At 40.9% G+C, this 12,730-nt stretch overlaps 1 protein-coding gene across 7 annotated transcripts in view; it reads left to right on the top strand.

Annotated features, from left to right (window-relative positions):
- Positions 1 to 12,730, top strand: part of NCOA2 (nuclear receptor coactivator 2) — a 194,269-nt gene that overhangs the window by 152,726 nt on the left and 28,813 nt on the right. For all 7 annotated transcript variants that reach the window (XM_065668417.1, XM_065668416.1, XM_065668415.1 and 4 more), the window contains 2 exons: positions 19 to 1,288; positions 10,185 to 10,395. In XM_065668417.1, the coding sequence (XP_065524489.1) occupies positions 19 to 1,288; positions 10,185 to 10,395 (1,481 nt within the window). The remainder of the gene's footprint in view (positions 1 to 18; positions 1,289 to 10,184; positions 10,396 to 12,730) is intronic.

Raw genomic sequence — 12,730 nt, 5'->3', positions numbered from 1 at the left:
CTTCCCCTTGCCACATAGAGAGCAGAATGTCTGTGGAATGAATCAGGATTTGACTGGACAAGGAATGGGGAAGATATTGAACCCAATTAGCTCCAGCAGCCCTGCCCATCAGGCCATGTGCAGTGGGAACCCAGGTCAGGATATGACCATCAGTAGCAATATAAATTTTGCCATAAATGGCCCAAAGGAACAAATGGGCATGCCAGCAGGCAGGTTTGGTGGTTCAGGGGGAATGAACCATGTGTCAAGCATACAAGCATCCACTCCTCAGGGTAGTAACTATGCACTAAAAATGAATAGCCCCTCACAAAGTAGCCCTGGCATGAACCCAGGGCAGCCAAACTCTATGCTTTCCCCAAGGCATCGTGTGAGCCCTGGAGTGGCAGGAAGTCCTCGCATCCCACCCAGTCAGTTCTCCCCTGCAGGGAGCTTACATTCACCCGTGGGAGTCTGCAGCAGCACAGGAAATAGCCATAACTACACCAACAGTTCCCTGAATGCACTTCAGGCCCTCAGCGAGGGCCACGGTGTTTCTCTGGGTTCGTCGTTGGCTTCACCTGACCTAAAAATGGGAAATTTACAAAATTCCCCTGTGAATATGAATCCTCCCCAGCTAAGCAAGATGGGAAGCCTGGACTCTAAAGACTGCTTTGGACTATATGGGGAGCAATCAGAAGGTACAACTGGACAAACAGAGAGCAGCTGCCATTCAGGAGAACAGAAAGATAATAGCGATAGCAACATGCCACCGGTTGTCAGTGGCGAGAGACCTGATGGACAGAATAAACTGCATGATGGAAAAAGCCAGACAAAGCTCTTGCAATTGCTGACCACCAAATCGGATCAGATGGAGCCTTCGCCTTTGTCCAGTACCATGGGAGACGTTAGCAAGGACTCCACGGGAGGGTTGCCTGGGTCTAGTTCGGCACATGGAACCTCGCTCAAGGAGAAGCATAAAATTTTGCACAGACTATTGCAGGACAGTAGTTCTCCTGTAGATTTGGCCAAGCTCACAGCAGAGGCCACAGGCAAAGAACTGAGCCAGGAGTCCAGTAGCACAGCTCCTGGTTCAGAGCTGACTGTTAAACAGGAGCCAGCGAGTCCTAAGAAGAATAATAATGCACTACTTCGCTACTTGCTAGATAAAGATGATACTAAAGATATTGGTTTACCAGACATACCCCCAAAACTGGAGCGGTTGGACAGTAAGACAGACCCTTCCGGTAGCACAAAGTTAATACCTATGAGAGCGGAAAAGGAAGAGATAAGCTTTGAGCCTAACGAACAGGTAAGCAAATCTTTGCATTATGTGTGACTGAGATGTTCTAAACCTGCATTCCTGCCATCTGACATCCTGTGAGAGTAATTTCTTGACACTCCAGTAGGCTGTTACCTGTCTTTTGAAATCCAGTCTTCACTCAGTTTCCCAGTTGGTGCTACTAAGTTGTGATAATCACTCTGTCTAAAAGAACAGAATCTTCCTGGGAGGAGATGGATTACGCAGGGACTGAACACTGGGGAACCTTTCCCAGATGGTAGTCAGAGAAGGAGAAAATACTTTGATTAATGCTCTCTTACTGGCAGCTTTTCCCATAGGCTGTTGTTGAATTGCTGTGGGCTAGTTGGACTCCTGACCTAGCCTACTGTAGCAATGGAGTGTAGAAGTTACACTTCTCCAATGGAAGGCAGGTCCATGCTCAAGGACGGGAGTTGTTTCAAAGAATCAATACCAACTTTGTGTTACTGATCTTTGTGCTGTGCTTCATCTGCAAATTAAAATTAAGGCAAATAAACTCCAGCAGGTTTTGTGCCAATTAGGGAGTTTTGTTGTAATTTTTTTTCTTTTTACTTAAAAGCATTTTATATTCAACCCCAAGTTCCCATGGATGATTGATTGTTAAGTGCAGAGATCATTTCTCCCTGTACAAGGTTATCTGCATTGAATTTTACATTCAGAATTTCTTTGTGTTCTGTGTGACTTCTTGTTGCTCTGCTGCCCAGCTTATTAATAAGCTGTATGTTGTCAGGACCTATGCTAAAAAGTGTTCTTTCACTGGCTTTCATGCAGAATTTACTTTCTAAAAGCAGGTTCACATCACTCAGAATGCTCCAGTTTTCAGATCTTTGCAAGAAAAAGGGATGCAGCAAAAGCAATTTGCTACTTCAATATTGCTGTTTATTTTATTTATAAAATGGGTAATTACAATATCAATTTTAGTTTAAGGCATTTTCTTTTCTAAGGGAGTTTATAACTAGCTGGAGTTAATGATCCTTAGCTTTGTCCTACACTATCAACTCTCCCAGCTGGTCATTAATCCCTAGACAGTGCCTTGTGCATGAAGCCTTAGTTTGTAAATCATAATCAGATCTTACACTGCAAATGTTCATGACTCCCTCATTCACAGGCATATCCTTCACTTTTAAAATATTGTGTATTTTTAATGTGTGGACTGGGTTTAAACTTGTTTATTTCTGTGAATCTGTTGAATGTCTATTACTCTGTGTGTGTAAATACATCATTTTTTATATTTTCTATTTTGTATTTTGAGACTGAGGAGGGATGGATAACATTTTCTTAGCCCTAGTCACAGCATTGGATTTTGTTTTCCTTTGCCCTTTCAGCAGTCTCTAACCAGTAGACAGTTCTTTCAACAGTGGTTATAACCACAAAACATAGAGGCCAAACATGCCACTACACTGTGGATGCAGCATTGTTAAAATCTCAGTTACCCAGGCGTCTCCTAAGGTTACTTCACTACTTCTGTTTCAACAGAATTTGACAGCTATTGCCATTATGTAGGAGCAATTGTGGTTTTCAATCCTTCCCATGCTTTAGGGGGAAACTGAGCCAAATTACACTAATTTCTACAGGGATTTATCCTCAACTGTGGATGTTAGGTTAGTTTAGTTCTGAATGCAGCTGCTATTTAATAGTGCCTGTAGAGGGAGGACTCATGGTCTGTTAGGCTAGGAAAACACAGCTATTGAGATAGCCGCAGCTAAACTGGCAAGAGTAAGCTATTTTAAAAATATCTAATAGTTTTCAATTCCTAGTTCAGATCCTACACACATAGAAGTCAATACTGGGTTGAAGGCAGGGGTCCATCAGTCTTCAGTTTTGGTAATTGCCAAAACAATTATGTCCATCTAAGTAGACCAAAATTATGGCCTTCAGACGGTTTATTCCCCAAGAATTACATTTCTAAAAGAATTGAAATTTCCTCTGTCATGATCTCTGTGGAGTAGACAGTCACTTAGCTTGTGGACCCATTTACAAAGAGCAGGTTTTGTCCCTTCTAGAAGTTAGTTCTCTGCTCCAAGGTAGTCCTAAGAACTTTTATCATTGATGGAAAAACAGAAAAATACTTCAGGGTTGTTGTTTTTTTCTTATTCTCATGTGTGTCTAAAATAGGGAAAGTAAGATGTTCCCATTGACCAGCTGTAGCCTGGGTCCTAGTTTAAACTAGCTGCCTTACTTTTTCATGACTAAAGATAGGCAAGTTGCATCTCACCCTAAGTGTAAACATGTAACTATAAGACTAACTTTAAAGAGACTTCAGTGTCTCAAGCATTGCCAACCTCAAGCATTAAAAAATCAGGCCCCCAGTATTATGAACTTCGTAAAGTGAATAGTCTATTCACTTTTTATTTTTAGGCTTCATGTTTCTGAGGTCAGGGGAGGGATTTGAGTGGGTTGGAGTATGGACTGTGGACATATTGCCTTTTCTTACAATTTGAAGGCAGAGATTATCTCCCAGGAAAGAGGGGACGAGAGATGCAGGAAGGTCCAGGAGTTGAGGCTGTTCAGAAAACCACAAAGCAGTGTAGGAGTTATGATGAAGTGGTAAGGGCTGAAGTGCTTAGGCTTCCTCAGCACTGAGTTAAGGAGAAGACAGCTCCACAGCTGTGATGGAAGGCTGCTGGATAATGACAGAAGCGCTTTTGTTGCTCCTGATGGTTGTAAATAGTTTTAAAACCTACTTAAAATGCAGTGAAACCTGGAGCTGAATAAACAGAAGTCCAGCGTGGAGTAAGAGAGGAAGTGGTGGGGGATATAAAATAATGTAAGCATTTATCTAGCTGAAGGCCAGGCCTTTAAACAAATAACCACTTTACCTCAATTATAAAATCAGTGAAAATATTTAGCATCAGAAACTCTTCAGCTTTGGAAGATGGTCTCCCACAGGAAGTGCTCATTGCCTAAATTTAGATCAAAGCTGGAACTATTTGGTACGAGACTAGAACACAGATTCTTGTGCTAAATTCTTCCATCCTCCTGCGTCCTTCCCCCCTCCTTCTTCCGTATGTAAAAATTAGCCATGTGCTTGTTACCTATTTTGCAGGTTTATTTAAAACTTCTTTTCCCTGAGGAACGTTGTATTTTTAAGTAATTAGTCACTGAAGTGTGCAGTTTCTCTGGAAACTGCAGTGGAGTGGCAGTGGGATGGCCTCTGCAAGGGGGATCAGTGTGTTGGGAGGCAGCAGAGCCATTACGTTTTGTCCTTTTACTTTTGGTCTGACTTTCTGAGCAGGAAATGCTTTGAAGTGCGCCACTGTACTAAAAATAGCCTTCTTCTAGGTAGTGTGTTTAAACATATACTTCTGCAGAGAGCAGCAACTGACAGGAAGCCTTTCTCAAATGGCAGAGAATATTTCCAGTGCCACCGTACCTTTTTCCCTTCCTTAGTGGGACGATGGTTATCAAGCTTTGTTGGGCTGATTACTGTTCCCGTTAAGGCAGCTGTGGGGGAGAGGATGAAAGAGAGACCTGTTCGGGAGGCTCAGCGAAGCACTTCCTATAGCACCAACAGTAGTAGGACTGTTGCTATCAAGCACCACAAGTGCTCATACTATTCTCCACTATTAAAAGGGAAGACAGCGGGAACACAAGTGCTGATTTGCTACAGATCTGTTTTGTAGGGTATTCCCTCAGCAGTAAGCCTTGCCTTCTCCCACTCTCCCTGCCAGCCCACCAGCTGCTGCAGGGCTGCATGGTGGGAATTCATCCTGCACCTTTCTTCCGTGTGCACTGCTGCTTCTGCCCCTCAAAAAACCCCATTGTTCTTCTGGCTGCAGCCACCTCATGGTGATGCTGGCTGGGAGCTGCCCATGTAGTGGTCAGCAGAAGGCCAAATATGACAAGGACCAGCTAACAGCTCAGGGGAAGGAGAGTGAAAGTGTCGGGGGATGTCAGAGATATATCATGCACTGAACAATGTCAGGTATTACCTTGCTAAAGAAACATTTTGTTTAGTCATTGTTTTGCACTGCAAAACTCTTCTGTAAAATTGGGTATGGAATATTATATTCATATTACAGATGAAGAAACCAAGATGTAGAAATATGAACTAGATTATTTTCTATGAAAGCACTTGGCATAGTGTGGAATAAAATCCTTCTAAGCGTGCTCTCCTCTTTTTCAACCAGTAGACAATATAGACAGCCTGTTTGACAGGGGCTTTGCAATGCCACAGTCTCCACCAATGCTGCTCCAGAAGTCCTCTTAAGCATGTATCTTTTTGTCCTAAAGCTGAGAAACTGAGTATTCCTCATGCACTTCATCAACTCTGGTGTCCTCTTGCTTTATGTGGAAACCAGTATCTTCCCCATACTAACATGCTCTCTTTACACACACCACTCACCTTCCAAAAACCTATTTCCTGATGTTCAAAGTCCATTAAATTCATGAAGGCCATTGGTTTCTTCTTGAAAGTCTATCAAAACCTTAAAATGGGGTTTCAATTTTCTGAATCTCTTTCAATTAAAATTCTACTTCCAAAAGTTAGTAGTAGATTAGCCTGATAATATTACGGAATTTCTAGCCAATTTCATGTTTATTGCAGTTACCAGGGACAAAAAGACTTTACGAATGCCCCCTCTGATTTACGTTTTTCTTCTTCTTATAATCCTTTAAGTTATTGCCAGTTTGGAGCAGGGATTTGATTGTGTTTTATTGTCAAATGCTTTGGCCATGCTAGGGAGGTAACTAATAAACTTGGGGTTTATATAAGGCTAGGTATAGTTTCAAGTTGTGCCCCCACCAAAAGACATCCTGTTGTAAGGAAGAAGTCCCAGGTGCTGCTGTCACACGTTTTTAAAGGAAATGTATACATGTATGAAGTTTGGAATACAGGGTCTTAGTGCAAGCCATGGGCATTGCCTGTGTTGGAAGAGATCTCCAGAGAGTTTAGGATCTTATAAAGTCCTTTACAATCCGTGGAAGCTAGACTTTAACATAGCAACTTTAAACCAGACTTCATGTTGAGGAGTAACTGCTTTTCAGTGGAGCTGAAAAAAACTCTGTAAGCAATTAACACTTTAATATGCCTTTATTTACATGTCAAATAAGTGCTTTGAAAGTAGGTACTTCTCAAATGCAAAAATATTACTAAGCATAATTTGTCTTACGTTTTCTGGCACTTGGTGTCCAAGTTCTCTGGAGATTGTTGTAATTGCATTGCTCAGAGATAGTGAAAATATGTGCATGAGAACTTTCTTGTGATGACTGGCACTTTATCAGGCATATTTTATTTTTATAATCCATGGCAAATAATTGTTTTACAGGGAGGTTAAGGTGTGCCTTCTGTTTACAAAAAGTTCAATTTAGACCATTAACAAAATAAATACAGAATATAAAGAAATGAAATATGCCATTAAAGTAACCAAGTAAATATTTTAATGCTTGTTTCTGCATATGGTGCCTTTTTAGGGTGAGTCTGGAAGGACTTAGGCTAACATCATAGCTTGGTGTTAATTTTAAATCCATCTTTGAGCTTTCGCAGCAGTTGAGAACTGTCACCAAAAAATAAAGAAGAAATACTTGATATTGATTATGTTAAGCAAAAAGAGGGAAGGTTATGTACTGTGTCATAATACATCTGTTGTATTTGGCCTTTCTTTGCCACTTCCTGAGGGGAATTAAAAGCATCTTAGGGAGTGCAGTCTTCTGACACACTTGGATCGATGTGTTCTTCTCCGGCTTTATTTTGGGTTTGTGTTTTGGTTGGATTTTTTTTTTTTACATCTAATGTTTAAACAAAGAATCTCAGTAGCCAGAATGTTAAAAAAAAAAGGGCGGGGGGCGGGGAATAAAAGACACAAAGTCCTGCAGAAAACCAAACAAAAATAACCCTGCAACATATAATACTTCTGTCTGCTGTTGTCTCAAATATGTTTAGTCATGTCTTAATTCCCCCAAACAGTACGGAATCATCAGTCTATAATTTTTGATACTCTACATCAGTCTCCACTCCTGGCTTCTGCAGTGTTTTTGTACCAGATCTCCCAGTGCTGAAAATGTGGCTCCTATAGAAATTGCTCATTACTGTCTCTCAGTGTCTTCTTGAATCTGCTTATCACCTGTCCACAAAATGATTTAGGCTTCTTATAATCACGTTTGATGGCTCTACCTTTTCTGTTTGTGTGCTGTGTCCACCCAACTGCAGGTAAGTGCCTGAAGGCAGCCAAGTCAGCAGGGCGATTTGTCAAAAGCAGGTAATGTTGGACCAACCCATTTTCCTTTTGCAAGAGGGTAGCAGAATTTTTGGAGTAAGAGAAGCAGCGTAGGCCATGTGTCTTGTTTTGAGTAAGTCTCTTTGGCCCTCTTACTTTTTGGTCCTCTTACACATGGTATTCTTGTAAGCAGGTTAGAAATATTGGTTAAGATGAAACTGTTGTGAGCAGTTAGGAAACTTTGGAAGTCCTTATAGTTATTGAAGGATAGTTATTGAAGGATTTACTGTCAGAATGGAGGTGCTGCAGGACCTAATGCGGGCTGGATGTAGTTCTGGGCAACCTGATGTAGTCGAAGATGTCCTTGCTCATTGCAGGGGGTTTGGACTAGATGGCCTTTGAAGGTCCCTTCCAACCCAAACTATTCTATGATTCTGTGATCTACAGCTGCTCAGTATTCTAGTTAACCTAAATGACCTGATGGGAGAATAGAGCGTATGCTCTGTAAAGCTGCATGTGATGCTTGAATGTCTGCAAACAGACAGGACTTTTTCAGAGCTGTGTCTAGGGATCATAGTGAGCACAAGCTGAGTGAGAGTCAGTAATGTCATGTAATTAAAAAAATCACGGTGTACTGTGATTACATCATCTGAGTGTACTATGTGTAAATATTCCACTTTACTTCAGCAGTTGTAAGGCTTTATCTTAAGTCCTGTTATGGACACAGCACTTCAGCAAAAGCGTGGGTCAACTGAAGACAGTCCACAGGAGCAACAAGAGTAGTGAGAGGTTTAGAAAACAGGTTGTATGCTGAAGAGATTTCAAGAAGTTTAGATTGCTTATTAACTTCAGCTTAAAACCCCAAAAGCCGTGTGTTTTAAATACAGAAAAGGTTAGAAAAAGAAAGACGAACACAATTTGTTCTCCAAACTCAAAATGCAACTGGGAGGAAGGGCCTAAATTTCAGTGAGGGAGTTTTTGCATTGACATAAATGAAAAAAACCCCACACTTGAATAATGGGGATGGCAGAGGGCTGAAACCAATCCCCTGGGGAAGCTGTGGATTTTCTGTAACTGAATGTCTTTAACAAGCAGCTATATGAACTTCTGTAGGCAATGGCATACACTGATTTTTGCCTTGAGGCTCTAAATTTCTTCCAGCTCTCTGATTCTGTGATTTTCTACCATTTTGCCAAAAACACCAGCCTCCAGATAGCCCACATGCTGCCTTTTAACAGAGTAAACTCCTTCCTCTTTTGCACTGTGAGTTCTGATCTGTAAGACTAGGTGATGTGGAAGGAGTAAAGAGTAATACTGTGTTTGTCTGCAGTCAGTCATCCAAAAAAGGTATGTAGAGATGTAACCTTGAGGCATCTTGGCTACCTCTGAATAAAATAGCTGGGCGTTCCCAGGAGCAGGGAAGCTGTGGCAGCAGGAGTTTAGTACAGACTAATGTGCAGTGCTTCCTAGCAAGGCTGAGAGAGCCTCAGTAGGTAGGTTAAAGCCATCTCAGGTATCTCTACGTTATCCTGTGATCTGCGGTGTAAGCTTGCTCTCAATAAGTAACAAGGACAGAAAAACACAGGAAGAATTGTATTTCAGTTGTGTGCATGTTTGTGGTGTCCTCAGTTTCCCATCCTTTATGGCTGCCTGCTCATTCTCTGCCTCTCTTCCATCATTGCACATTTCTTAATGCAGACATTGATTTTGAGTGGGTTTTTTATTATAAATACTGTCATGAAACGTTTCCTGTGTAACCTGGTGATAACTAAGACTGGACTCCCTGTTGGTAATTATTACCCAAACGAGTTTTATCCCATTAAAGATTTAGGATTGGAGAATATATTTGTGGAATTTCCAGATTTCAGTCAGAAAAAGATTCCGAGGGCTTATAGAAAAACAATCTGACAACAAAAGGAGGTGAAAATCAACATTTTTAAGGAAAACATGCAGATCAGTGTTTAGTGTAGGATGAACTTAATTGTTTCCTTATCTTTACTTCATGATAGTCTACTGAATTGAATATAACTAGATTTCTCTCTCTCTTTTTTTTTTTCTTACCGTAGAGAAGTTGTTTTCAATGATTTGGGAAGTCGTAAGCAAAATAAATTCCTAAATCTAGTTACTAGTTGACAGGTTGTAATTCATAGGATTTCATTTAAATGTCTATTTCTTGCCAGTTAACTTATATGGAGTTATTCAGTGTTAAGGCTTTGAATATAACAAAGAAAATGTGTATGGAGAATTGTTTTAGCCATGGAGCAACTTTTCTGTCATATGCTTTTAATCAAGTCATAAAGAGACTAGAAATACAACGGTGCTGAAAGGAATATTGGCTATACCTACATAAAACCCCATTTCATCACTGTTGGATCTCTGTCCCTACCAGATTAGCCCTGCTGTCTGCACTGAGCACAGAGTGCATAGGATCATCTCCCCTTTGCCCAGAGGATACAGATCATATGGATTTGTATAACCTGATGCTAGGGCGTCAGAAAAGGGGTGCCAGTGCCACACTGCACTTCCCTAATGCAAGGCAGATGAGCCCTGGGGAGCCTACACAGTCCCTTTTCAACAACTTTATGAGCTGCCTCACCACCAGGCTTCTTGCAGGAAGCCTCCGAAGCCAGTGCAGGTGTAGTGGCTGCAGGCTGCCTGGCCCAACACAAACAGGACACCAACAGCAGGCGAGCAGCAACATGTACTATGGGTCTGTGTTTTTTTAATTGCAGCCAGGCAGTGAACTGGATAACTTGGAGGAGATTCTGGATGACCTGCAGAACAGCCAGTTACCGCAGCTTTTCCCAGATAGCCGCCCAGGCGCTCCAGCAGGCTCAGTCGACAAGCAAGCCATCATCAATGACCTCATGCAGCTCACCAGTGACAGCAGCCCCGGTGCGGCTGTGGCCACCCAGAAACCAGCAATGAGGATTTCACAGAGCAGTAAGTCCACCTTCCTCGCTTGTGGCATCAAGCTTGTGAACCCCCAGAGCGGCGCTCGGGGTGCCCATGGGTTACCTGGGGAGGAACCGGGCAGCGCCTGGTCCTGCTCTGGTCTTGCGTGATGGCATAGCGCCATCTGCGGTCATCCCGTTTCATAACACGCGGGGAGGTTATGTCTAATTCACACAGCAGCACCCTGGAAGCCCTCTGAGGGTTATTAAGGGGTACCCTCAAACTAAATGAAATGTCCCCTGCTGTGGTGGTGCTACTGTTGCAAGGACATTGGCGTGGAGAACATGTGCATTTAGATGCAGATCTCTCATTTCCAGCAGCTCTTTCAGTAAAAGGGAGAAGAGAGGCTTTTCTAAGTGTGAAGGAGAGTTGTCTTCTAACCCCACAAGATTAATAGAAAGACATATGATTAAGAGGAATGCACAAGCTTAATTTGAAAATGTAGCTTTTGAGTCACTTCAAACTGACAGTGTTCGTTAACTTTATGAATTAACTTACAAATCAGCGTCGAAATGTTGGTCTACCACCATAGAATAATGGAAAGCAAGCAAAGCAGTAGTCTTATCAGCTGAGGATGTTGAAGCATAAAAAGCCACTGCTTCATTTTTTTTCTCCTGTTGGCTGGGATGGCAGCAGCTATTTACTTTCTTAAATGTACGCTGGTGTTTTTCTAATAAAACATAGGGCTTAGATAATATGTTTAGCAATTCTGTTGATATGAAAATAACACCATGCCACTTTCAAACGAACTCAAATTATTACTTAGGAATGTTTAAATAAATATTAGTATTACTATTAATAACAAATATTAATGTTTAAATTCATATTTAAACCACTACAGATCCTTAAATTATCACTTGTTATCAGTGTTGCTCAGAGAGAGATGCTGTGATTTCATGTACTCATTTTTGTGAGTATGGGGGTTCTAACAGCAGCAGCACATAAGTCAAAAGGAAATCTCTGTACATCTGAAATCTTTGGCATATTCTTTCTAAAGCGGTATCTGCTGGTTTCTTCCACTGTAGCTTTTTGGCTTTCCAGAGTTAAGCCAGCTTTAAATCTGCTTTCAAAGCTACTGGCAGTACAGTAACAGTATGATCGGAAATGAGAGTTGTTGTGGTGTGGTTAGCAGCAGTTCTGTAAAAGCAGCATCCTGTTTTCCATGTAAATTAAAACACTAAAACTTTTTTCCCTAAGCTTAGTCTCGTGTCTGTGCCTAATTCTCCTTAGGAACTTCTGCTTTGTTTTCAGTAGAAGAGCATACAGAAAACAGGTGCACAGAAATTGTGAGCGGCTTTTCACATGCTCACAGAAAAGCAATGTAAAATGAATGTCGCATCAGGCATAATTCCAAAAGAGGTTTAGGGAACTTAATTTTTTCTTTTTCTTTTTCTTTTTTTTTTTTTTTTTCCTGAAGAAATAGCCAGCTTTCATTTTACAGGTTTTACATGAAAAATGCTTAAAATATTTTTATCTGTTAATATATAGAAGTATTTTTACATGTCCCATCCTGACCAAGAGCAGACCAACACATCTTATCAACTGTGTTGTTTGTTTCTGTGCTGCATTTCCAGCTTTCCTTTTTGTAGGATCAGTGGGTGCTGGCAAAAATATACCCATATGATAATTTACTCATCTATGTGATTTTTTTAAAAACTTCTGGGGCAAACTGTTCTGGAACTGTCACTGAAGCTCAGTTTTGGTTCAATCCTTAGACTTTATTATGCCCCTCAGCTTGGGAAAATAGTCTCCTAAGAGTTTTTTTTTTGCTTGTTTCAACAGACATCCAAGACAAAACCTTAATCTCATGGTTAGGTGTATGTGATGTGACATATTTCCTATATATGTATATAAGCAAATTCTCCAGGCAGAGAACTTACATTAAAAATAAATAGATAAATAAAGTGAGTTCTTGTAGTCTGGTTTTATAAAATAAGAAGAAAAGTCAGAGACATTTGTAACAAGATGTTTCTGTACTTTTTAACAAGCTTAGTAAACCTCATCTAGGTTATCAATTTTGAAAGTATTGGAACTTTGATCTAAAATAACACAGAATTTCTTTGTAATGTGGTGAATATGAAAAGGATGCTATTATATCAGACACTCTCCTAGGCAAAGCTATCAGGAAGTATTGCAAATAATCATTTCACAAAAATTCTTAATTTACTTGTATGTATCTTGTTGGTATGATTGGGAAATGGAAACTTAGGTACAAGGTCAGGGTTTGATTCATGTTTGAGAACTAATTGTGGACATAGGGGATGCTTTCATACATTGGAACATTGCCCAGATGCAATGCCCAATTGCAGAGCGAGATGCTTGC

Source organism: Lathamus discolor, chromosome 2 (genome assembly GCF_037157495.1).
Source record: "Lathamus discolor isolate bLatDis1 chromosome 2, bLatDis1.hap1, whole genome shotgun sequence".
NCBI lineage: Eukaryota > Metazoa > Chordata > Aves > Psittaciformes > Psittacidae > Lathamus > Lathamus discolor.
The sequence above is the reverse complement of the archived record's forward strand: the minus strand, read 5'-3'. Positions and strand labels throughout refer to the sequence as shown.